This window comes from Chaetodon trifascialis, chromosome 22 (assembly GCF_039877785.1).
Source record: "Chaetodon trifascialis isolate fChaTrf1 chromosome 22, fChaTrf1.hap1, whole genome shotgun sequence".
NCBI classification, from domain to species: Eukaryota; Metazoa; Chordata; class Actinopteri; order Chaetodontiformes; family Chaetodontidae; genus Chaetodon; species Chaetodon trifascialis.
In genome coordinates this window covers 2517790-2544678 of record NC_092077.1, presented here as the reverse complement: position 1 = coordinate 2544678, position 26889 = coordinate 2517790, and the positions used below count along the sequence as shown (strand labels likewise).

At 41.9% G+C, this 26889-nt stretch overlaps 2 protein-coding genes across 6 annotated transcripts in view; both read left to right on the top strand.

The window, feature by feature from the left end:
• The first annotated feature begins 3133 nt into the window (after positions 1 to 3133).
• On the top strand, positions 3134 to 6148 carry mrps33 (mitochondrial ribosomal protein S33). 2 transcript variants are annotated; one of them, XM_070992118.1, is made up of 3 exons: positions 3134 to 3348; positions 4893 to 5112; positions 5459 to 6148. In XM_070992118.1, the coding sequence occupies exons 2-3, from the start codon at positions 4898 to 4900 to the stop codon at positions 5562 to 5564; spliced, it is 321 nt and encodes a 106-aa protein (XP_070848219.1). In that variant the 5' UTR covers positions 3134 to 3348; positions 4893 to 4897; the 3' UTR covers positions 5565 to 6148. The 2 variants fall into 2 exon arrangements, with proteins under 2 accessions (XP_070848219.1, XP_070848220.1); XM_070992119.1 differs by having other exon boundaries at positions 3140 to 3348; positions 4896 to 5112.
• Positions 6149 to 7407: 1259 nt separating this feature from the next.
• Positions 7408 to 26889, top strand: part of braf (B-Raf proto-oncogene, serine/threonine kinase) — a 47215-nt gene continuing 27733 nt past the window's right edge. For 3 of the 4 annotated variants that reach the window (XM_070991732.1, XM_070991731.1, XM_070991729.1), the window contains exons 1-4: positions 7415 to 7575; positions 17338 to 17439; positions 17551 to 17838; positions 18702 to 18805. In XM_070991732.1, the coding sequence (XP_070847833.1) occupies positions 7420 to 7575; positions 17338 to 17439; positions 17551 to 17838; positions 18702 to 18805 (650 nt within the window). In that variant the 5' untranslated portion in view covers positions 7415 to 7419. Of the gene's footprint in view, positions 7576 to 17337; positions 17440 to 17550; positions 17839 to 18701; positions 18806 to 26889 lie in introns of all 4 variants that reach the window. The other variant, XM_070991730.1, reaches the window with a different exon arrangement.

The window sequence follows — 26889 nt, the reverse complement described above, 5'->3', positions numbered from 1 at the left end:
CCAGTTACCAGTGAAGGAGTTGTATAGAGTCCACCTCATGAAGAGTATAGAGTGAAAAGGAAATGGTCCATCTGGATCGCCAGATTAGAAAAACAGACCTTGAAATTCTATTACTGGAATGCCAGTTGAGGTGGATGCACTTCACAGGTGAAATATGTTAATGGATGGAACTATATGACAAATCCTGACTGCTGCTTTTGTACTTTTAGAGAATAAAGAAGACCAAACCGTATGTGAATTTGTCATTATTTGACTGTTTTAATCAAAAGTAGTTTCTGCTGATTAGGTCCCTTACAGCCCTTCCATCCTGCATGTCTGCAGGGTGGATGGGATGGTTGTCCTCAGGATCATTCATTTGTACAGCAGGGTGTTGCTCTCCTCTAATAGTTGCAATATTATGGAGAACAACACATGCCACAGTGATGTCACATGCCCTCTCTGGGGTGACCCTGAGCTTATGCAGGCACTGGAACCAGGATTTGAGTATGACTATGGCCATCTCTACCTGGGCTCCAGTCCTGCAGTGGGCCACATTAAAACATTGTTGGGGCCTCGGCTCAGGGTCAGGGTAAGGGGTCAACAGAGTGGGCTGACATGGATAGCCTCGACCCCCCAGTAGGTAGCCATCCAGCACTCCTGTAATTATAGAGGACACATTTGAGCACATTAAAAAGGGAGACAAAGAACATTTGTACAAAGTTTTAGCTTCCTTACCGCGTGCAAATCTGTTGCTCAGACTACACTCCCAGGAGATCCAGGAATCATGTACAGAGCCAGGCCACCTGGCTTCTTTGTAATGATGCATCACATATGATCTTCACAGTGCATCATTTTTAAGATGGTAGGTCATAAACCTGGACATTGATACTCTGAAAGGATTTTCTATTCACATAGTCCTTCGTTTTCTGCAGGTGCTGTAACAGGAATTTGTGTCCCATCTATGCATCCTGTCACATTTGGAAGCCCTGCAAAATGACAGCTAATTAAGCTGCTGAACCCAATCTGAGGTCGCAGCAGAATGTATATCAGAATTTAAAATAAAAGAATATATGATTTCTACATCAGTCACCATACTACCATCATTGGTAACAGGCGTTTCAGTGCGAGGGTCACTTTCCTCACAGCTCTACACACTGTTGCCTTTCCGAAGTGCTCTGCATCCTCAATATTGTACAAAAACTACCGTTTGCAAAAAGAAAAACGTAGCGCTATGCTTAAATTTTGCTGTGATGTGAGCGCACGTCCGCGGTGTGTGAGGTTGGTGATGTATGGCCAGAGAATGTCATCGAGATAAATTATACCGTTTGATGAAAAGCGGTAGCGTTCGAACAGATATTCCTCTGGAAATGACAGGACATCTAATCTCAGTCAGAAGATTCTCTTGCGACGTAAAGCATTTCGAATCAGTTGGGCTTCGATATCAATCGGAGTGGGAATGAACGGGCAATCCATGTCTACCAGCTTTCTTCATGTGGGAGGAGACAGGTAGAAACTCAGGGTTTCTTTAAGTAAACCTGCCAGCGAGCAGGTTATGTTCACAGAGTCTGTTACCATGGTGACTGACTCAGAGTTTCAGTTACCTCTCTTTCTGGAACGGAAAACTCAGAGTTTCCCTCATCTCAGGGTTAACTTACTCTGAGTTTTCACATAACCCGCTTTCTGGAATACCCCCAGGGTGAGACAGAGTTGTTGTTGAGTGCAGCCTTTCAATCACTTGTGTTTATGTGACCACAAGTCAGCCAATTATGGATGTATGAATGTTACACTATTTTGCCAGATATGGTTTCTTATACCAAGGTAACATTAAAAACTCTTTTGTAACTGCCTGGATGGTGCCCATAATGGCTATATACCTTGCTAAATTTTGTGCAAACCACAGCATAAGTTAGTCTCTCCCTGACTTTGAGCACCACAGAGATGCCAAGATTATCCTAGTGGCACTGAGTTTGTGGCACTGCAGTGGCAGCCTGTGTCATTCTGTGGCTGCTGAGTGGCACTCACTCAGCTGTTCAGAGGCACCTCCCTCAACTCGCTGTCAAATAGGGTGGAGACAGATTTCTCCGCATGGTTTGTTGTCAGGACAGGTCAGCAGCAATATATCTGTTATATGTTTATCTTTCATTCTTCTGATGTAATGATTTCTGCCTCAGATGATTCCACCCATTTAGCTACATTAAAAGGGATAAAAATACACACTATGCTAATGACTTTCTGTGCATGGTTTATTGTCAGCAGCTGTAAATCTGTTTTAGGATGGTTGTTTCACTTCCTCATAACATTTAAGCAGCTTCAGTGACAACACACAGACATAGATATGTAATATTAAAAATATTTAATAAAAATACAATTTACAATTGTGAAAACATTAGAATATTTGGCACAGGGTGCCACTAGATGTCCACGCCCATCGGCGAATGGACATTATGTCCAACATTCCGGCAGAAATAAACATGTCTGGTATAAACCCCTGGTATAAAAAACTATTTTGGTCTCTAGCTAATTTCCCTGTTCATGACAAATGCATAGGGGTTGAATTTTTATGTAACTCACTTATTTTATAAGTTTTGTATAATTATGGGCATGGCCGCTATGATTGACAGCTTGCTGCTTCGGTCGGCTTGTCTCAGCTCCACCCACACTCCACCGCTTTACCCACTTCTGGACTAAACTGAAGTTTGGCAGAGGGAGGCGCTGCCAAGATGGCGACAGACGGAGTTACTGTCACTGATCATCAAGCAACTGGCTTTTCAGAAACCTGTGGATGATGTCACGGAGACTACGTCCATATTTTATTAGTATGTTACATACAACCAAACATACTCAGCCTACTGTCGAACGCACGCGAACTTTGTGTTTACAACTTGAAGCCCACTGAAAACCGGAACTTTGTGCAAAACCTGTCAAACACACAGAGCTCTTAAGAGCGACGGACTTCCTGCCGGCTCGTGATTGCATAAAATACACACTCTACTCCATTAATAAGGACAGACTATCTGCGTTAATTTAATGACAATTACGTGATACATTTACGTGTAATTTATAAAACTTGTATCCTGTCTGAAATAAAATACCAATTTACAACGAAACAGGAAGTGGACCTAAGTAACCAATCAGCTTCACGGAAATTTGTGTCATGCGCAATAGAATCTGTGACGGTAGAACGCTGTGTGAAGGTTAACGTTAGCTCAAACATTAGTGCAATAAATTGCACAATAGTCGTCATTTAATTAGAGTTAAGTTTTCTGTTTGTTTGTTTGTTTGTTTGTTTTTTTCATTTTATTTTTACCAGCGTTTATACTGAGTTTTACAAAGCAGCTGTACGTACTTCCTCACAGGCAACAGACTCAGGTAAGACACTATGTTATCGCTGTCAAGAAGGCTAAGTGACCACAAGTTCTGGGATCCATCATGATGTTACATGAGGTGTTTAAATTGAGCTTTTAGCCAAGTAAAAACCATAAAGTTACTGTGTATGTCTGCATGATATTGCAATTGTACTATTGTTTTTTTGACTAAAGTAATAATGCCGAATGTTGTTCAAACGTAAGATCACATTTAGATTACCTAGATTACCACATTTAGTCTTTTAGTACTGATTATCAGCAAACTGGATGCAATCGAATATATTGTCTTGTTTCATTCATCTTTTTCAGCTATAAGGTACAGCTGCATATTACACTGAGGTTCCAGAAACAAATGCAAATAAAGTAACATTAATCAAGCAATTTAAATATATTAAATGCAGAAATCCCTGCATGAAGAACATATGATCAGTGTCTCAGTTTTCAGTTGATGGTTTCTGTAGTTGTTTATAGTGCAGTGTTCTGTATTTTTTAGTTAAATTATGTGCAGAGGGGCACCAGTATGGATTTGCAGTGGCAGGAAGGGTTGGACAGGACTATAACCACTGCTTTTCATTTCCGGAGTAAATAGAACACTGACATTCAGTTGTAATTTGGAACCGGCAGCACTTCATAGTTCTGCTTCACCAATTAAGAGACGCAAAACGACTAGAAATGACCCAAACACACTGAGCCTGCAGCGATGTGTGAGAAAAAAGTGCACATTTGAGATTTTTCAATATTTAGCATTTTTGCTTGAAAAATGTCTGAAATTACTACTGTTGCCAGTGAATTTCCTGTTGATCAACTAATTGATTAATCAACTAATTTTTTCAGCATATGCAAGCATATTAATTTCCTGTGCAGCTTCCAGACAGTATTTCAGTAGTAGAGTCTTCCTGAAAGAACAGCCGGGTTGATATTATCAGCTGAGTTTATCTGATGATAGTCATATCATAGTGACATATATGTTGACAGGTCAGTAAGAAGAAATATCAGTCCAGAAATGTCTAAGATGTTTTTAGGTCATTTAAACCAGTGAGAGCACACACAAGTTTATTTATACACTGTGAAATGTCTCTCTGACTGCATGCCATAATTGTGTAACACACAATTCAATGTATTATTATTAATAGTGAAGTTGTGTGTACTTATCTAAGGCCAACATTTTCACCCCTTTCCTTGGTGTTCGTGTCATTCATGAGCTTCCCTTAAAGTAATAAAGCAACCCTTAATTATTCTCAAATTCTCAGTAAGAGCAGAGCTAATGCTAAAGCTAGCTCGCTGCCTGGTGACATTGATAGTGCACTTGTGTACAACAGAGGAGAGCGAGCCTTTAGACCCACATGCCTGTGATTGGTTAGCCAACACACCTGTCAATAGGGAGTGCTTCATGTGATACAGCACAGCACAGCACAGCACAGCACAGCACACAAAGCCCAGTATGTGACCTCATCAGGTGTTCCATGCTCAGTCAGTGCCCCGCACATGTCTAATGGACTTTATGCTCCACCTCTCTCAAGTTTTAAGTCTTCTCTTGGCTCTGTTCAGCAGTCATGGCTGGTCTGTCCAGTTATGCCATGCGCATGGCCAGACTGAGTGCCCAGATCTTTGGGGAGGTTGTGCGTCCAACAGACACCACATCTATGAAGGTGGTCCGACTGTTCCAGGAGCCTCCCATGGCCAAGAGGAAGGAGGTGTACAACTGGTACCCACAGCACAAGATTTACTACGCCATGACCCAGAAGCTCAGGTTCATGGGACTGTTCAGGTACTCTAGAAACGATTAAATACACCTCCCACACCAAAACAAACTTGGTAAACTCAGTATAATTTGCATTTCCACTACACTTATTCCATCGTTACTAAGCAACTGTCAATTAAACTCAACACTTCCTGCAAGTGTTTGACATTACAAGCCTACCAGGACAAGGAGCTGCTGAAAGGATTTGAATGTGAAATGTCTGTGCAGGACGTGTTGAGTTTCATTGGCGGTTGCTTCATAGTGATAAAAAAAAAAGTGAAATAGTGAGTTAAAATGGTATTTCAGTTAAAAAGCGTGGACCTAGCCCTCAGTGAGCATGGTGGAAGTTTTAATAAAATGTTTTCCTTCTCAGAGACGAGCACGAAGATTTCAAGGAGGAGATGCTTCGCCTGAGGAAACTGAGAGGAAAGGGGAAGCCAAAGAAAGGAGAGGGGAAGAGAGCGATCAAGAAAAAATGAGCTGCAACGTTTCTGCAGCTCCATCTTTACACAGGACTATTTTTTCCATTTGGAGGCAGACCGCACTGGACTGTTTACAGTATGACTGTGGGGGAATGCTAATCCTGAAAGAATCAATTGGTCTGGTCAGGACTGTCCAGTAACTTTGTCTGAGGCTTTTCTATGTTGGCAAGAATAATACCATAAGTCAGCATTACATATGAAACATTCTCATCTACAGTATGTTGGTTGTATTTAAGTGAATTCCATCCTTTTCTTGTTTAACAGTCTTTTGCAAAGGGTGAAACAGTATGGAGCCTCAAACAGCCAATCAAATGCTAATATGGAGCGTTCAACTGGCTACTACTGAAACAAATTGATAAATAGGACTGTTTGAGAGCACATACAACAAAAAGAAGCCAATTTCTTGTCGAGATTTGTCAATGACTAACACATTTCGGCCTGTAGCAGCTATATTGTACCTCATGTCAAATGGGGAGTCGGTGTTAGCTGGTGTCATCTTAACTGTTCATGGGATGGTTTGAAAATAATGCAAAGAAACTGACATCTTTCATCTTTTCAGAATAAAAATAATGTGAATTATGTGGAGTGTTACGAAGCTCTTTCTGCCTGCTGTTCAAAAACACTGCAGTAAACTACAACAGAGTACACAGATGTGGGTAATGACTTGTATATTTCATATGGTTTTACCTGTTCCAGTAAATATGTGGGTGTATTGAATGCTAGGCCAGATATAGGCATGGAGGTCACTGCAGACATGTAAATGACAAATAAATAATGCTAAAAATGCAGAAAAAACTGCTGTCGATAATCCAATTTCACATGTCCAGATCTGGCTGGATGACCACCTGCCTGTGGATCCCACATTGCCAGAGCCCCCCAAAGTCCCAGTGCATGTCATGAAATTCATGTGCATTTATATTTCAAGACTTAAAGCTTGCTGAGGTCTCCAACGTGGCTTAGAGTTGGGTCAAGGGAACACTGCAGCCAATAATGGTGGATAAAAGAATTTGTGTTTGGATATAACTGTCACGTCTTTGCATGTTCACATTTTTCAGTGTCTGTCAACACCATGGAAATGATCTGCATTGACTACGTCCTTTGCAACATGAGAGGACATATAGAGGGATGAAGAGGACTGAATTGACATTCTTCATCATCAAGTTCTGTGGAGTGGATAGGCTCTGCTCAGGCCCTGTGTCCAAATCTTTTAAAACCTTTTTTTAATTGAGTTTATGTTGTGATCGTATGATAAATATTCACAACATAAAGTTGTGATGAATCAAATTACCAATAAAACTTGGGGCCCAGCACAGATTTTCCAGGACAGGAAAAACTGGTTGGTTTCTGGATATGATGGGATGCAAACTCAGTGGGAACTTAATGCACAGATAGCCAGTGGCTGGGAGCTCAACAGAAAACTGCTGTGTATTATATTAAAGGCCTCATTTTTGGATGGGCTCTTCAAATTTTGAACTGTATTTTTTTGCACCATGCGGACAATTTAAACCATAATTTTAACCAAAATGATCTACTGGAAACTGTAGAGATTAACTAAACATCTAAGCCTGTAATTAACCGGATATATTATTACTATGTATGTATGTATGTATGTATGTATGTATGTATGTATGTATGTATGTATGTATGTATGTATGTATGTATGTATGTATTATTGCAATAATAACAGTGATAATAGGTTTTGTGCCAAGTTAGTAGTCAGGAGCAGTTCCGTGCCACCCATCCCGCACAGAGGTTTGGACGCTCCGTCCTGCGTCTCTGTCTCCCCCTCCTGTCCTCAGCAGCAGTCTGCGTTTCCCTTTATTATTTTCCACTCACTTTCTCGCAGTTTAAAATGGCGGCGTTGAGCAGCGCCGAGTCCCCACCGCCCGTCTTCAACGGAGACACCGCGGAGCGGGAGCCGGGCAGGGAGCGGGGCTTGGAGGAGCTGGGCGCTGGCCTGGACGCCTCCTGCACGCCGGGGATCCCCGGAGGTCCACAGGATGAGGAGGTAAGCGCTCCGGCGGCAGGGGAGCGGGTCTGCGCTGGGCAGGGGACACAGGCTCTGAGCGGAGGTAATTGGATGTAAATGTTCAGGAAACGCCGGCTGTAACATGGATCGTGGGGGATGCAGTGCAGGGGGCAAGGCGATGCACGAAATGTGAAGGATATGTTTGAGCCCTGGGCTTCCACTGAAAACAAAAAATGCGACAGACTGACGCGAGCAAGAGGCAAAGGTTTGCTACGGCGGAGCCTGTGTTTATTTCGGGCCTGCTTTATTCCATTCGCTCCTGGCTTCGTTTTCCAGGCTCACTGCAGCTGCAGCCTGGTGCGCCAGCACAGCACAGCACAGCACAGCACAGCACAGCACAGCACAGCACAGCACACACACACACACACACACACACACACACACACACACACACACACACACACACACACACACACACACACACACACACACTTCTGTTGACGCAACAAAGACACGCAATTACACCGCTTTCTAATGCATTGTCGTGGATGTGATGTGGCCAAAGTTTCATTTTCACCAATCCACGCAAGTTCTATAGCTCGACGGGGTGATGATGCTGGAGGTGGAGGCAAGCTAAAGTCGTGCTCGTGTTTTTTTGAGGTGTAATTTAGCCACACAGGCTACTTTTATTTCTATCAACTTACAGGCGTTACAATCACCGCCCCCACGTCCACACACACACACACACACACACACACACACACACACACACACACACGAGGAACCATCAGTCAGACTGTATCCTCATCATTAAATTCACAGTGACCATGTAGCCTAGCCTGGACATTTGTCTTCAGTCTGCAGGTCAGAGGCCTCCCTGCTGGACCATGACAGCAGGCTTCATCACACCAGCAGGATGTTTACAGTCACAGTCAACATCATCTTCCAAAGCTCGTAATACACACTATTACTACTAATGTCAGATGTCCTAGCCCTACCTTAAACGTGTTGAACAAGTTATTGATTCCTTCCATAAAATGACAAATCTCTCATTACTTTACCTGTCCCTCACAGACTAATGTGGCCCCTGACCGCATTTTAAGGTCCAAACATCCTCATCACTTCAGCAGCTAGTTTTCCTCCTAGCATGTCAGTTTGACAATGGCGTGGCTTTATGTTCCACTATTAGGAGCACGAGACCTCCTGAAGGATCATATAGAAAGGCTGATTACACTTTGGAGTTATACTTTTATAATGATGGGGGACTCACATGAGATGGGTTTAAAAATGGGACAAATGTGTGCTGTAAAGGTTAAGATATCCTAACTTTTGGTCCCTCGTATGGTGCATGAACACTGGCTCCCATATTCTCATAATCAGTCCAGTACTACTTTTCCACTAGACCCTTCCTGCCTGTGTGTTAGACTCCTCAACCCCAGTTTGTAACTCTGACTTCTCTTAGAAATTTGTGGTTTCCAACCTGAGATCCCCCTGATGACATCACTATGACCTCGTCACTGTTATTTTCTCAGCTACTCCAGAGCCACAGGAGACAATATGCTACTGTTTCCACAGGCAGGAGAGTGCTGTCCATGAGGACTTTTGTAGAAAATGTTTGGGTTTCCCCTTAAATTTAGTTTACTGTCTGTTAGATTTCTGTTGTGACCATGTCTGCACAGCTCATAGAATTGTTGTTATAGGTTTGAGTTTTGTCTTCAGGGAGGTCCAGTCTACCATGTCTTCTCTCATCCTCTTTGGTTAGGCATTAAACCATAACTCTCAATTCTTCAATTAAACCACAATCTATAGGGCCTGCATTTCTGACCAGCTGCTGCCTTTATAGTAGAAGATACACATTCAAAACCCAGGAGGCAGCATTGTCATCTAGGATGACTAATATGTACTGGAGGTTTTATTCTACCGTTTGTTCACATATATGTTGCTTTGCTCTTTAACATTAACTATTAAAGGCTGCCTTTTTTCATTCGACCAACAGTCCAAAGGCCAAAGAGCTTCAGTTTACTGTGATATTTAGAAAAGCATTCAGTCTTCACACTGGTTAAGCTGGAACCAGAGGATGTTGTGTGCAGTTGCTGATTAATGTTCTGTTCATTGACTAATTGATTACTCAACTAGTCGTTTCACCTCAAAAGTCTAGAAACCATTACATGAAGTAAAAAGCTCCTTTCAGCGCATTGCTTTCTGCCTTTCACCATATTAAAGCCCTGTGAATATTAGCCAGTCAGTCACTACATCTTGTTTGCTGTTGCAGGTTTTTAAAAATGTAGCGGTGACTTTTTGGGGGGACATAGACTAGGGCTGGGCGGTATGGCTGAAAACTCTATTGCGATATAAGTGTTTTATATTGGTCGATATTAATAATTACTGATATTTTTTATGACCTATTTAAAATAAGGACAAGGAGAAAAACACATTCAATTTAAACATTTTTATTTTAAATTGAACCTTCCTCTGATTTTAATCACCTCAGCTATCAAGGCAGAAAGGAAAGGAAATGTCAACACAATCATGGAAAACACTCAAATAATTAATGTAAAAAAAGTGTAAAAATGTAAACAGAGAGAAACCTGAGAACTTTTTTTCTGCAGGTTTAGTGCAGAAAGTTCACAAGCTGATTCACCTTCTGCTGAATAAAATGTTTTCAGATATGTGCAGTGTTTTGGAAACATAGCAGAAACTGAGGAAGACTTGACATCTGTAACATATAAACAAACAAACATGATAGACAGCACAGTAACACTGACTGAACTATAAAACCAGCCTAGACATATTGCAACTTTAGTCACTCGTCTTACTCTAAACATACATGAACTATTCAATTATATTTTTATTGCGAGTGTGTTAAAAAAAAAAAAAGAAAAAGACAAAAAAAGCACATTAGAGATGTTTGTAACCTGGCTTCTCCTCAGTGCTCAGTGAAGCATGTCATGTCTTTAGCTATATGATATGCCGCTGCCTCCGTTATGTCTTCGTGCCTTTTAGATGATTTGTCGTCAGGCACTGAAGCAGATACCTCTGCATGGTGGTCTGCTGCTTGTGCGGTGGTGCTGCGGTTGGCGGACGTTGGCGAATACGGCTGCACTCCAGTGAGCGCGGCTAAGGTGGTTAAACAAGTTTGTGGTGTTACCGGTCTTGGTGGAGACGACAGTCTTGCATAAGTTACAGACCACATTGGTCCGACTACGGTCCAAAAAAAATCCAAAAAACTCCATACTGGCGAGCTGACTCTTCGCTCCCTGCAGCGCTTACTTTCTATTTCTCATCTCACTCCTCGCAGAGCATCAAACACAAACAACGAGATGGCGCAACCGAACTTGATAATGTTACGTGATTGGCGTGTTAGCGTGTCTCTCTCACTGATTAGCGATTACTCTCTATGTTGCTCGGTTACCTGAGAGCGAGTGCCTTTGTTCATTTAACCAGCCTCGCTTAGCAGCTTCAGGTTTCTTCCGACAAAGAAAAAAAAATTATCGAATGTTTTATCGAACGCATTTTTATTGATATTGATGACATGTCTACCGCGAGACATATCGCTATCGTTTTATCGCCCAGCCCTAACATAGACTACATTTTGAACCTGGTGCATGCAGTTGAAGTTCAGCTTAAATTCCTGACCTCCTTAAAAAAATGGAGAATAGTTAACTGAACTGAGAGCAGGGCCATTTTAATTGTACTTGGGGTTGCATTTCTGAATGCTTCAACACCCAAAAGTCAACTATCAGTTCAGTTATGTTTAGGATCGGAAAATTCTGGGAATATTCAAGGTGGGAAACTTTCCATGCAAATTGATGGCAATTAACAGGAAATAATCCAAATAAAATGGAAAGGGTTTTTGTTCATGCTGTATTCATGTCACATACAGATGGAAAGAAACCTTTTACCATGTCCTAAACAGACATAAATGTAAAACCTTCTATTGAACTTTCATTGAATAACAAAAAGACATTCTCTAAGACCTCCCTCCTCTCTGACCCCCGTACCCTCTCCATGGACTTCCTTGATGTCAGACACTGATGCTTCATCTTCACTATCCAAGCTCTTTGAAGATGGCTGTCTTGTCAGACTGAAAGGGCCTCAAGTTTTTGAACTCATGCATTAGTCAGCCTGTTTCATTCCTTGGTGTGAGTGTTCCATGCCATGGACCATTTTCACTTGGAGGTGGCTGATGGTGGGATCTGGATGGTGATGGAGGCAAACAGGGGAAGCAGGGGCCACAAAATCCCTTTCACTAAGTTGCTGAAGTAGGGCTGGGCGATATGGCTGAAAACTCTATTGCGATATAAGTGTTTTATATTGGTCGATATCGATAATTATTGATATTTTTTATGACCTATTTAAAATAAGGACCGGGAGAAAAATACATTCAATTTAAACATTTTTATTTTAAATTGAACCTTCCTCTGATTATAATCTCCTCAGCTATCAAGGCAGAAAGGAAATGTCAACACAACCATGGAAAACACTCAAATAATAAATGTAAAAAAAGTGTAAAAATGTAAACAGAGAGAAACCTGAGAACTTTTTTTCTGCAGGTTTAGTGCAGGAAGTTCACAAGCTGATTCACCCTCTGCTGAATAAAATGTTTTCAGATATGTGCAGTGTTTTGGAAACATAGCAGAAACTGAAGTAGACTTGACATCTGTAACATACGAACAAACAAACACAATAGACAGTACAGTAAGATTGACTGAACTATAAAACCAGCCTAGATATATGAACAACTTTAGTCACTCGTCTTACTCTGAACATACATGAAATATTCAATTATATTTTTATTGCAAGCGTGTTTAAAAAAAAAAAAAAAGCATGCGTAAGAGATGTTTGTAACCTGGCTTCTCCTCAGTGCTCAGTGAAGCATGTCTTTAGCTCTATGATATGCTGCTGCCTCCGTTATGTCTTCATGCCTTTTAGATGATTTGTCATCAGGCACTGAAGCAGATACCTCTATTCAATTCAATTCAATTCAATTTTATTTGTATAGCGCCAAATCACAACAGAAGTTGTCTCAGGACACTTTCCATATAGAGCTGGTACAGACCAAGCTCTTTTATCTACAAAGAAACCAACAATTCCCCCATGAGCAAGCACTTGGCGACAGTGGCGAGGAAAAACTTCCTTTTAACAGGCAGAAACCTCGAGCAGAACCAGACTCTGGGTGGGCGGCCATCTGCCTCGACCGGTTGGGTGAGAGAGGAAGAGCAAGAGAGGGAGAGTGAGACAGACAGACAGACAGACAGACAGAAATGCAGTCAGAGAGAGAGAGAGACAGAGACAGAGAGACAGACATGCAGTCACAGTAACAGTGACAGTGGATGTAATAACAGCAGTAGTTATTACATCCACTCTGCATGGTGGTCTTCTGCTTGTGCGGTGGTGCTGTGGTTGGCGGACGTTGGCGAATACGGCTGTGCGCGGCTAAGGTGGTTAAATAAGTTTGTGGTATTACTGGTCTTGGTGGGGACGACAGTCTTGCATAAGTTACAGACCACATTGGTCTGACTATGGTCCGACTTATAAAATCCAAAAACTGCCATACTGGTGAGCTGACTTTCTCTGTTTTATTGACAGTTTCTTCGTTCACTGCAGCGCTCACTTTCTATTTCTCATCTCACTCCTCGCGGAGCAACAAACACGTGACAACGAGATGGCGCAACCGAACTTGATACTGTTACGTGATTGGCGTGTTAGCGTGTCTCTCTCTCTGATTAGCGATTACTCCCTACGTTGCTCGGTTACCTGAGAGCGAGTGCCTTATTCATGCAACCAACCTCGCTTCGCAACTTCAGGTTTCTTCCGATGAAGAAAAAAAAAAAAATCGAATGTTTTATCGAACCCATTTTTTATTGATATTGATGACGTGTCTATCACCAGACATATTGCTATCGTTTTATCGCCCAGCCCTTGGCTGAAGATATATGTTGGCACCAAATCTTGTACAATTTTTATTTTGAAATTGTGCAAAATTCTTGAGCTTCAGTTCCCTTGGAAAATTTCTGGAAATTTTCCAACCCTTTACAACACTAGTTATGTTGGCAGTAAATCCTATTGTGAGCATACTTGAAAGGATTACGTAAGCAAAAAGTGGTTTCTTACATTAACATGTTCAGTAATTGTCGGATCATCCATGAACATGTCAACAAAGAGAGTTTTTAGAACTGTGTTCACAACAGAAAGGGAACATAACTGACAGGAAATATAGTGACTACATCCTTACCGTGATGGATTATCTATTGATTGATTTTGAAACAGTGCTTGTCAAGCACTGAATCCATAAACCAGTTACATCCATTTATGTATCCAATGAATCAAGTTCCTTGTATTGGTCAAGCGTAAGGACGACAGACAGGTTAAACCATACATGTAAAATTAAAAATCTTGAGTTTTTGTGTTTTCTCTGACTGCGTCTCTTTAGATTATATGTGACTCATACTTTTGAATTACAATTACAATTTACAAATATTGCTTTTTATGGTATCATCTATGATACAGTGATCCACAGTTTAAGGCTCTTCTGATTTTTTCTTTTCTTGCATGGCATTATCATGTTGAATTTTATTTCTAGAAGCATGAAAACACTTGAAAAAAAAAAAAAAGTGAGTGTGTAGGGTTTTTGACTTGGACAAGAACTAAACGTAAATAGGTTTTCTATGGTCCCTGTTTCTGAAGCCACAAGCGGCATCCATGCAGCATGTTTGATTTTTTAGCAAGACATACCTACAGGGATTCCCAGCACACACCTATTCTTTTTCTTTTTCTTATTTGTTTTATGCATTCAGAATGACTGCCACTGCTGCTTCAGAATTTTCTGAAATGTGATAAAGTTGCAATTACACCACTCTGCGGAGCTGTCTATTTCCCTGAACTCAAACAAATGGATGACCATTGCACTTTGAGGATGAGCAAATTTAACAATGACAGGATGTCAATCACTCGCAAAGTCATGGCAACCAAATAATCAGCAGTGTGAGTAAACTGTTTTGAGGCAGGGCTAACTAATCTTAATGTTTATAATTCACTCCAACAGCATCCAACACCAACCCCAACCCGCACACAGCATTCAGTGGGTCCAGTGCATGTTTCACAGCAAAGCATGTTTCAAATCCACTGAACTTTCTTGAAACCTAGCCTACTTTAAAAGTCATGATTTACAAATGAGTACATGTAAAGGTTTGTTCAACCTTTTTTATAGTATTTTTTTTTTCATCTGCACAGGGGCAATGTAGCTGCATAATCAGAATGAGCTGCCATTTTGTTTCACTTCATTGTTCAATCTAACACCATGTCCGTCTTAGCAGTTTCTAACCAATCAGCAGTCTGTTGATGTATCATTTTCAACTGACAAAGAAGTTGTGGTAGCCTTTTCTTTGGCCAGTTAACTTGTTGATTTTGCTCCATCATCCTTATCCACACTTGTTGCCATATTTGTTTGAATACATTCTGGTTCTGCACAGAATACTTTGTCCCACTTTCAAACATCTAATTTGCTCCAAGGAATTTCCAACAAAGCCATTAATGAGCACAGTTCCAGACTTGCTAGAATCACTTACAAAATCAAAAGTGTGAGCAGGGAATACAAGGTGTGGAACTGGGGGGTATGCAAGCCCATTGCCCACTTGAATTAGAAAATCAGAGTGAAAAGTTTTTGAAGCTTCCTGCTGAGAGACTTCCTGGAGAATGTGGTAGCACACTTTCCTTTAGTTACTTATGTCGCAGTCAGTTTACAGAAAATCACCCTGACTATGGACAGTTGTAGGGTGAAGGGGACTGAAATGAGCATCTGGAGTGACAGGTGCCTTTTAATCCCATTAATTTCATAGGGAAAAACAAACAATACATCTGCTACACCTCACAGCATCCCAACAGGGTGGACAACTTCCACAATGTGTTCCTTGGTGGTGACCACTAGGACCACAGAACATAGACACAGCTATAATCATGGAAAGGAGAAAGAGGATTAACTAATAGCTAACAGCTAATGATGCTGATAGGTGGGAAGGTAGGCTTGGTTTATATATGTATACTGCTTCACTTGCTTCTCTGCTTGTACTGTGAGAAGGTTAGCAGAGAAAAGTGCATAACAAAACTGTCCGTAAAAGATGAGTAAAGCTCTAGAGCAAAGGGAAATCACAGTAATAATCAACAGCATGCATTGTTTTTCACCTGTTACCAATCTAATGTAAATGCAAAAATATCCAACTCAAACATGGTTACAATGACCAAAGAAAACTAAATACAGACTGAATGTAAATTATCCCATCCCTGAATCATGGCATTTTACCTTCATGAGTGTTCATGGAAATATAATTTTACGGACAACTTAATGATTAAATAATTAATAAAAGTTATGCTCTAATTTCTGTGTTACTGTTACACAGAAGTTCCCCTCAAATTCTCTAATGTCTGGGTCTCCCAGAGAAAGACTGCTCACACTGTGTGACTAAAGAAATATCGGGTAATGAAGAGGACATAGCTCGATGCCATTTTAGTAAAAAAACAAACCAACAAATTTTTCACAATCAATTCCTGCTGAAATTTGTCCATTGGAACAGTTTTTAAAGTTGTGCTCCTTGAGATTTCAACCTGATTGATTTGGTGACATTTGTGTTTACTGGTGCAGCATGGCAGGAGAATGTGGTTTAGTACTACAAGTTTGTCAGAAACAGCTTGTTTATGGTGCACCCAAACAAACTATTGTCATTTTAATAAAGAAGTCAGACATTAATTGACCTTTTTCCATCATTCTGTGAGAACCCGTGATCTGACTTTATGCCACATATGGCATGAGTTTGCGAGCTGCAGGACACAATGAACGGAGTTGCTTACCAGTCTGAGAAGTTGGTGTGCAGCCTGTCACCTGCAGCTATTCACTTAACAGCTCGCTGTGACTGTTCCTTCTTGTTGCATTCCTCCCTGCCATATTTCAAACTGATCCGCTGTCAAAAACATGCCCCGAATGACTGTGGTTTTGCTTTGTAGATGCATTTTCGATGAATGATAGGGGTCAGTGTTAGTGCCACTGACAAACACATTGCATTAATTTTATTGTGACTACTTCCTTATAAAAGTCAACCCATGTTTCTGCCAGTTAAGTGCTTTTAATGTGAAGCTTTAGCAGCAGGAAATTTTGCATTAGCGGTAAGCATTTTTTTCTGGAAATGTCGCCAGTGACGCAGTTAATCAGTAGGTCATAGACTCAGTGTGTTTTTTCATTTGGTGATAGATGATGACAACACATTTATTTAAATGAAAATCTTGGATATTCTAACTTTAGATAAAAGCTCATGGTCAAACCTACAGCCAGTGATCTATGGGATAACACTGTAATGCTCACACAGCCAACAGTGCTAAGCTGGCAGTATATATCACAACAGATAAGCTCACTACCTGTAGAGCTACCTTGGCTACCCGTCCCATGACCTCCTTGTGACACATTGCAGGTCATACTGGTTAACAGTCTTCCCTTCTTCCTGATTACCTCTTTGCAAATGCAAACCCTGAAAGACTCTAGGATCTGATTGGTTTGGGTCCAATGTGCGGTCTGCCACGACTCTTGGCCAAATCATGGCGAGAATTTATGTCTGCCTAATGTGACACAGTAACTAACAAAGTTGATAGGCAAAAGTATGGTACACTCTGCCCCTGGCATTGGTGAGAATCTTGGATATCAGCAGTGCCCTGTTGCACTATTGCAGGGGGAGGCTAAGTCGGGAAGATTCAATCTGTTGGCTTCAAACTCTGGTTGTTGTTCATTAAATGAAAACATTGTGTTTTTTCCCACAGATCTGGAATATCAAACAGATGATAAAGTTGACACAAGAACACTTAGAGGCTCTTCTGGACAAGTTTGGAGGAGAACACAATCCTCCTTCCATATATCTAGAGGTAAGACATGTTTGATTTTAATGAATATAGTAGCAGAAAAATAGAAGTTGTGAATGTCACTTCAATTGTTGAAGCCACTGAGTCTGTGCTCTGGTGTGTCATCCCTGCCAGGCCTATGAGGAGTACACCAGTAAACTGGATGCCCTGCAGCAGAGAGAGCAGCAGCTACTGGAGGCGATGGGCAATGGTACAGACTTCTCTTGCTCTCCTTCTCCCATGCCAGCCCTTCTGGAGGTCAAGATGGGGGGTTGCGGGGTTGGAGGGGGGGCTCAGGCCTTTCCCTCAGCCCCCAACACCTTGGCTGTCCTGCAAACCCCCACTGACGCCAGCCGAGCCAACCCTCGTTCCCCTCAGAAGCCCATCGTCAGGGTCTTCCTGCCCAACAAACAGAGAACAGTGGTATGTCTGACATTCTCTCTGTGGTTTTCTAATGATTTTAAGGTTTTAGATTTTCATTGTCAAAGATTATAAGAAGCCATTTTTTAAATTTTCAATTGATACAAGTAAACTATTACGCCTTAAGAGAAGACAAATAAATGGCCATTTCAGTGCAGTGTTCAGTCCTCTTTATCCTGACTGTCATGCTGCTGCTAGTGCAAAGTTAACGCAACCCATAGAGTCACAATGACTGCATACTGGACACCCACCAGATTCAAATATGCAGATTGCAAAATATTTGGAAATGACCATCAAACAGAGTCATTGCTTGCTGATCTTTGTGAAGCAAGTTGATGTGGAACTCAGCTCAGGTGTGATGGTAGTCGAGCAGGTAGAATCTAAACAAAATCGTTGCAAAAGAGTTTTTATGGTTCAGGCTGAGGAAAATGGAGTGTTAACGTCTGTAAAGTTAGGGTCAGTGGGGCACTGAGTTTAGATGTTGGAATCTTGGAGCTGAACAGCCTGAGCTGCACACGTTGAACTTTCATTGTTTCATTGTATATTTACAGGAAGGCTGTTTCAGTGTTTTGGCTCTCTGCAGGTTGATGATCAGTGTGAGGCCCAGGGAAATGACTGAATGTAGGTGGTCTCTTTCACTTTGAAGAACTCACACTGGCAAAGTGTAGATGAAAGCCCTGCGAACAGCACACCTGAAGCCATGTTCATTATCACTAATGGCTACATGGAACATTCTCACTCAGACTTTGCAGTTGAAAGTTTCGACATCCAAACTTGGTGTGGTTATGTCAGCTCATTTCCTCTCTGATGTCAGACTACTCTGCTGTACTATGTCAGGTCAGTGAGTGTTGTTGTGCTGTGTTCAGGTCCCAGCCCGCTGTGGGATGACTGTGAGAGACTCACTGAAGAAAGCTCTGATGATGCGAGGCCTCATTCCAGAATGCTGTGCAGTCTACAGGATACAGGACGGGTAAGTCTCTCACTAACATTCTGTACTGCATTGAGGTGACCAGTGGAGACCAACAATCTATATACTGATACACAAGGATGGAGAGAGTACTACGATATTGTAGTCACGCAAAAGTACTGTCACTTCAAACAAATTTTTGTCAAGTAAAAATAAAAGTACTTGTGTAAAATGCACTTGGAGAAAAGTAAGAAATTAGGACAGATAAAATGTACTCTGAATAAAAAAAAAGGGAAAACCAACCAACCAACCAACAATTCCATTTCTGTAGACGGCACTTTGCATCCTGTGCGGACAAATGGTTTTCAATTACACAATCACCTTCTGAGTGTAGCCTTACTAGAGTTGACCAGGAGGACAAAACTCCAACAGTTAAACAAAAATGACTGACGATAAGCAAAGAGTGTACAGACACTGCAGAGGGTGTAACAAGCATTATGAAGCAACATGAATGAAATAGCCTGACACTTCTTGTTGAATCAGCAGTAGAATAAAACGCCACCAAAGCAAACAACTCAGAGATGCACAGACAATATAAACTCCACAGTGACTGCAGCCACTAACACACACATATTAAAGCAAAAATAGATGGACAGTTTTTACACACACACATACATGCACGCACACAAACACACACACACACACACACACACACACACACACACACACACACACACACACACACAATGCTCCATTACGAGGCTGTGCCCCAGTTGTTGACGCATCAAGGCAGATGCAGCCCTCTTTTAGCTAATGCCAAGGTACAATAATACTAACCTTAACCCATAATGATGTCCTTAATTTTAGTGCATTGTTGTGCATTATTAGGGCCACGGGGCATTCGCCCGAGCCCTATTGCCCCTACAGCTATGAAATAGCTGTAGGGCAATAGGGCTCGGGGCGAAGCCCCGAGCCCTATTGTTATTCTGCGGGTTTTTTCTTATTATTAGGGCCACGGGGCATTCGCCCGAGCCCTATTGCCCCTACAGCTATGAAATAGCTGTAGGGCAATAGGGCTCGGGGCGAAGCCCCGAGCCCTATTGTTATTCTGCGGGTTTTTTCTTATTATTATTATTATTCTTCCTCTTCCGTGTCAAATTTTAATTCGCTACTAGTCCTAGAGTTTTGGGAGCACCCGGGCGAATGATATATCAAAACGTGCGTCTCGATCGGGATCGCTGTGCTTGTACGTATCGTAAATTTATCGCAGTTTTTCGCGTCGTAAGACGCGAAAAACTGCGATAAATTCTCCATAAGAAATGAATGGGACGAGCCAAAAAATGCGAAAAAATCTTCACCTTTTTCAACGGGCTACTGCTCCGGCATACGTTCGCCTAGAGACGCCGTTCCAACGTTAAAACGTAGACACAAGTCTCGTCTATTGATGTTGTAATTCTCGTTTCGATAGGTCGTATAGTTTTTGAGCAGTCGCCGTTTGATGACCGTGAGCGTTTTGGGAGAAATTTTGAGTTTATAATGGGTGTGTATTGCACGGAATGTTCGCGCTAGAGTGGAGGGGATTAACTGCCAGAGTGGAGAGAACCACTGAAAATGGTGTGAAAAGTTCGGGTTTCCACGCTCCTCCAAGGCACAAATTTCGCTCTAGGCGCGTGAAAATTTCCAGAGTTGTAGTGCCGCTTGCGCTGATTCTCACGATGTGCCTGGCTAAGCGATAGGAATTACGGTTTTTGAGTTCTCAGCCTCTGAGCGAGGAGAGCGCCTCTGACCTCGCCCATAAGGTCCAATACAAATCAAAAACAGGAGAGACAGAAGCAAGCCATTTTTTAACTCGCTGTAAAATCGCCATTTTTGACCCCAGTGAAAAAAGAAAGTGATCAGCGTGTTCAGCCAAGCCTTGTAGCTCTGATGGTGAAGAAATTTCGGCAATAGGAGTTTCGGTCTTCGTGTGAGAAGCGTTTGTTCGAGGGGTGCGCAGAGGCCAAATTCAGACGTTTCTCTGTCTGCCCCTCATTGACTCCAATCAAATGCACCTGTGTCTGCACCTGTGTCTGAGTGGGTGACATCATTGATCAGGCCACCTCAAGTTACAATGGCAACCACTGAGCCTCAGTACTTCTCTGAGCACCCCTCTCCCACACACACACACATATGTAGCTTTAGCTGCAGCTATGGAGTGGCCTGACAATGAGCCACAGCCTAGCCTACTACTAGTGAGTTGTAAATGTTAGTGAGGTATTGGATGATGTTACCCTGTTAACATTAGCCACAATGCTAACATGCTAAAGCTAAAATGCTAACCTTGGCTAAAATGAATGTTCATTGCGTTCTAATGGTGGTTCAGAGGTTTTTAATGTGTTATGTGACATGCTAATGTTAGCATGCTAATGCTAACATGCTAACCTTGGCTAAAATGATTCTTGAGGGCGTTCTAATGATGGTTCAGAGGTTTTTAATGTATTATTTGACATGCTAATGTTAGCCTAGCATGCTAATGCTAATATGCTAACTTAGGCTAAAATGACTCTTGACGGCGTTCTAATGATGGTTCAGATGTTTTTAACGTGTTATGTGACATGCTAATGTCAGCTTAGCATTAGCGGTTGGCATCGTCCGGCGGCGGCACCCGTGGCCCTTTCAAAATTTCCCAGGGGGAAATTGTCTAGTTATTAGTGATACAGTGCTGAGCACTGAACACAGCAGGGGCGAAGCCCCTGCTGTGTTCAGTGCGAAGCACTGAACACTATTGTTCTTCTGCGTGTTTCTTCTTCTTCTTCTTATTATTATTATTTTTCATCTTCCGTACTTTTTTCGATTCGCTACTAGTCAAAAACGATAGTGAGCACCCAGGCGAATGATATATCAAAACGTGCGGCTCGATCGGACTCGGTCTGCTATTATTTTTCTCTACAGAATACGCGTTTTTCGCGTCGTAAGACGCGAAAAACGCACGAAAAAATCCCATAAGAAATGAATGGGACGAGCCGAAAAATGCGAAAAAATCTCCCCCTTTTTCAAAGGGTTACTGCTCGGGCATACTTTTACCTAGAGACGCCGTTCCAACTTTAAAACGTAGACACCGGTCTCGTGTATGGGTGTAGTAATTCTCGTTTTGATAGGTCGTATAGTTTTCGAGCAGTCGCAGTTCAATGACCGTGAGCGTTTTGGGAGAAATTCTGAGTTTATAATGGGTGTGTATTGCACGGAATGTTCGCGCTAGAGTGGAGGGGATTAACTGCCAGAGTGGAGAGAAGCACTGAAAATTGTGTGAAACTTTTGTCTTTCCACGCTCCCCCAAAGCACAAATTTCGCTCTACGTGCGCGAAACTTTCCAAGGTTGTAGTGCCGCTTGCGCTGATTCTCACGATGTGCCTGGCTAAGCGACAGGACTTACGGTTTTTGAGTTGTGAGCCTCTGAGCGAGGAGAGCGCCTCTGACCTCGCCCATAAGGTCCAATACAAATGAAAAATGGGAGAGACAGAAACCAGACGTTTTTTAACTCGCTGTAAAATCCGCATTTTTCAGCCCAGCGAAAAAAGAAAGTGATCAGAGTGTACAGCAAAGCCTTGTGGCTCTCACGGTGAAGAAATTTCGGCAATAGGAGTTTCGGTGTCGGCGTGAGAAGCGTTTGTTCGGAGGGTGCGCAGAGGCCAAATTCAGACGTTTCTCAGAGTCTCGCAGACCCGCAGGTGGCCTGATCTCAAGTTGCCGTGGCAACCTCTGAGCCTAATTGCCTCTCCCACACACACACATATGGAGCTTTAGCTGCAGCTGTGCAGCTCAGTCAAATGATCAGTTCTCCATTAAGCTCTGTAGTGACATGCTAACCAGCCACAGCCAAGCTACCTACTGGTGAGTTGTATGTGTTAGTGATGTAATGAGTGATGTTGGCCTGTTAGCGTTAGCCACAATGCTAACGTGCTAATGCTAACATGAGGTCCTATGAACTTGTTGGTGCCTGGAGGTATACCTGTTGATGTCGGTTTGGTGTGCTAACATGCTAATGTTAGCATGCTAATGCTAATATGCTAACTTAGGCTAAAATGAATCTTGAAGGCGTTCTAATAATGGTTCAGAGGTTTTTAATGTGTTATTTGACATGCTAATTTAGCATGCTAATGCTAACATGCTAACATATGTTAAAATGATTGGTAAAGGCATTCTAAGGGTGTTTGAGACCTTCTCAATGTGTTTTCTGACATGCTAATGTCAGCTAAGCATTGTCGCCGATGCTGAAATTGGGTCCCATGAACGGGTTTGACTTTGATATCGGGCTGCCGTGCTAATAGCCACGCGCACGGGCCGGCGTTTGGCACACGGCCCGGCGTTTGCGCACTGTATCACTCTCCAAATTTCCCGCCGAGGGGAATTTGTCTAGTTATTATTATTATTCTTCCTCTTCCGTGTCAAATTTTAATTCGCTACTAGTCCTAGAGTTTTGGGAGCACCCGGGCGAATGATATATCAAAACGTGCGTCTCGATCGGGATCGCTGTGCTTGTACGTATCGTAAATTTATCGCAGTTTTTCGCGTCGTAAGACGCGAAAAACTGCGATAAATTCTCCATAAGAAATGAATGGGACGAGCCAAAAAATGCGAAAAAATCTTCACCTTTTTCAACGGGCTACTGCTCCGGCATACGTTCGCCTAGAGACGCCGTTCCAACGTTAAAACGTAGACACAAGTCTCGTCTATTGATGTTGTAATTCTCGTTTCGATAGGTCGTATAGTTTTTGAGCAGTCGCCGTTTGATGACCGTGAGCGTTTTGGGAGAAATTTTGAGTTTATAATGGGTGTGTATTGCACGGAATGTTCGCGCTAGAGTGGAGGGGATTAACTGCCAGAGTGGAGAGAACCACTGAAAATGGTGTGAAAAGTTCGGGTTTCCACGCTCCTCCAAGGCACAAATTTCGCTCTAGGCGCGTGAAAATTTCCAGAGTTGTAGTGCCGCTTGCGCTGATTCTCACGATGTGCCTGGCTAAGCGATAGGAATTACGGTTTTTGAGTTCTCAGCCTCTGAGCGAGGAGAGCGCCTCTGACCTCGCCCATAAGGTCCAATACAAATCAAAAACTGGAGAAACAGAAACCAAGCGTGTTTTTAACTCGCTGTAAAATCCGCAGTTTTAAGCCCAGCGTAAAAAGAAAGTGATCAGCTTGTAGAGCAAAGCCTTGTGGCTCTCACGGTGAAAAAATCTCGGCAATAGGAGTTTCGGTGTTGGCGTGAGAAGCATTTGTTCGAGGGGTGCGCAGAGGCCAAATTCAGACGTTTCTCTGTCTGCTCCTCTTTGACTCCAATGCAATGCATGTGTGTCTGCACCTGTGTCTGAGTGGGTGACATCATTGATCAGGCCACCTCAAGTTACAATGGCAACCACTGAGCCTCAGTACTTCTCTGAGCACCCCTCTCCCACACACACACATGTAGCTTTAGCTGCAGCTATGCAGTGGCCTGACAATGAGCCACAGCCTAGCCTACTACTAGTGAGTTGTAAATGTTAGTGAGGTATTGGATGATGTTACCCTGTTAGCATTAGCCTCAATGCTAACATGCTAAAGCTAAAATGCTAACCTTGGCTAAAATGAATGTTCATTGCGTTCTAATGGTGGTTCAGAGGTTTTTAATGTGTTATTCGACATGCTAATGTTAGCATGCTAATGCTAACATGCTAACATTGGCTAAAATGATCCTTGAAGGCATTCTAATGATGGTTCAGAGGTTTTGAATGTGTTATTTGACATGCTAATGTTAGCCTAGCATGCTAATGCTAACATGCTAACTTTGGTTAAAATGACTGTTCAAGGCATTCTAATGATGGTTCAGATGTTTTTAACGTGTTATTTGACATGCTAATGTCAGCTTAGCATTAGCGGTTGGCATCGTCCGGCGGCGGCACCCGTGGCCCTTTCAAAATTTCCCAGGGGGAAATTGTCTAGTTTGCATTGTTCTCTGAATGAACAATGTGACCGCAGTTCCCCCAACACTCGGCCAGTGAACAGCATGTCAGCTGAGTGTCTCCTCTCTGGAGCTCTGCCCTCTGCTCCTCACTGATATGACTTGAAATGTAGTGCAACACTATACTGTTGATTAAAAGTGACCAGTTTTTTAAAATACTTAAAAAAAAACCAAAAACATATATATATATATATTAGTGCTGTCAGACGATTAACAAAAATTAATCTAATTAATTACAGGATTTGTAATTAATTAATCTAATTAATTGCATTTTAATCTCATATCTGCTAAAGGTCCCCAAATAAAGAATTTGAATTCTAGGACATTACAATTCACTGACATTCACATTACAGCTGGTGAATTCTTTTCATCACTGTAGTTCTCGACGGTAGCTGGAAATTAGAGTCACATGACCCTATCTGAAACGCCTCTTTTAGGCCCTCGTCTTCCACGATTGAAATCGGCCTGCAATCAGCAGCAACCCACTTTGCGATTGAGTTTGTCAGTTTTTCTGTCGTGGCTTTGCTCATTCGTTTTCCTAACTCAGCAAGTGTGGGTTGGCGGAGTGAGCTCACGGTCGCACTAGCGACACTAGCAGCAACTACATGTTTAGCGTTTAAATGATAATTCAGGCTGGAGCTGCTATGGTGATAGGAAAATTCTTTTTTACACAAGGTACAAATCACTGCGTTCTTGTTAATAGTCCCGTCTTTGTTCTTTTTATAAATAAACTTGCCGTTCAAAGGTCCAAGTGGGCTTGCCTCGCTCTCCGGTGTCGCATCCATGTCTGTTGTCACCCTGCTTTTGACTAGTGGCGCAGGTAGGATGCGACCTGCCACTGCAGCCTACAGGTCACTCAAAGGGCCAAATTTAAAATGCTTGCACATTGACTTGCCACTCATGATTATTTGCGTTAATTATTATAGCGCGTTAATTTGCAGCGTAATTAATTAATCTAATTAACGCATTAAACTGACAGCCCTAATATATATGTATATATTAGGGCTGTCAAAAAAAATCGCGTTATCAACGCGTTAATGCAAATCAATTTTAACGGCGTCATTTTTTTCATCGCGTGATTAATGTTCTTTGTGACTGAGTGAACTTGTAGTTTTTTATAAGCTGTGGCCACTGCCAGTAACGTAAAGAAAACTACAGGATCCGATTGTAAACCGGAAAAAAAACAATAGGCACGCCCCACCCTTGCCTGCTCGCTAGCTGTAATAGAGTGGCTACCAGTTTGTGTGGATGTCAAGTACAAAACGCCGAATTGGATGCGAACAAGATTCTGAATGGAAAGTTTAGTTTCAAAAAGTTGCCAGATGGGTCAACTGACAAGACCAAAGTCATCTGTGCGTATTGTTGGTGTGAACTGAGTTATCACCGTAGCACATCCAGTCTGAAATACCACTTGATGGCCAAACACACAGTGAATGCGAATTCTCTGCCGCCTCCTTGTCAAAACCAGGCGACAATGGATGGCTTTCGACAGAAGCGTATGGATGCTGTTATGTTCAAAGGAAACTTAAGAAAGGAAAGTTTAAGCCATGGTTTAACTGCACTATAGGCTGAGTCCTAGTTTACAATGATGTGCACTTTATAACTTTATTTTGGATCACCCTGTTTTGATCCCTTAGAAAGGGTTGTTGAAGGGGCTTTTTTGTAACCAAGTATTTATTTTTTTTGTCATCTGTTTATTGACAGTGTTAGATTGTGTGAGATTCAATTCATTCAAATATGAATGACTGCTCAAAGTGAGAATGTTAGTGTGAAATACAACACTACACATTGTTTTCAATAAAAAAACATTTGCACAAAGCAAGCCTATCCACTTCTCCATGTTGATAAGAGTATTAAAATGATAATTCAAGGGACATTTAGAATAGATAAAAATGTGCGATTAATTTGTGATTAATCACGAGTTAACTATGACATTCATGAGATTAATCGCGATAAAATATTTTAATCGATTGACAGCACTAATATAATACTAAATACTAAATATTTATATTATACAGAATTGGGGGAAAGAATCCAGGAAATCACATTGTAGAATTTTTAATCAATTAATTGGTAAATTCCTCAGTAAAATAAGTATTTGGTCACCTACAAACAAGCAAGATTTCTGGCTCTCACAGACCTATAACTTCTTCTTTAAGAGGGGCTCCTCTGTCCT

Coding starts and splice junctions, on each gene's coding strand:
- mrps33 (XM_070992118.1), top strand. CDS start 4,898: ATGGCTGGTCTGTCCAGTTATGCCATGCGCATGGCCAGACTGAGTGCC. Junction 5,113..5,458: donor AGGTTCATGGGACTGTTCAG/GTACTCTAGAAA, acceptor TTTCCTTCTCAG/AGACGAGCACGAAGATTTCA.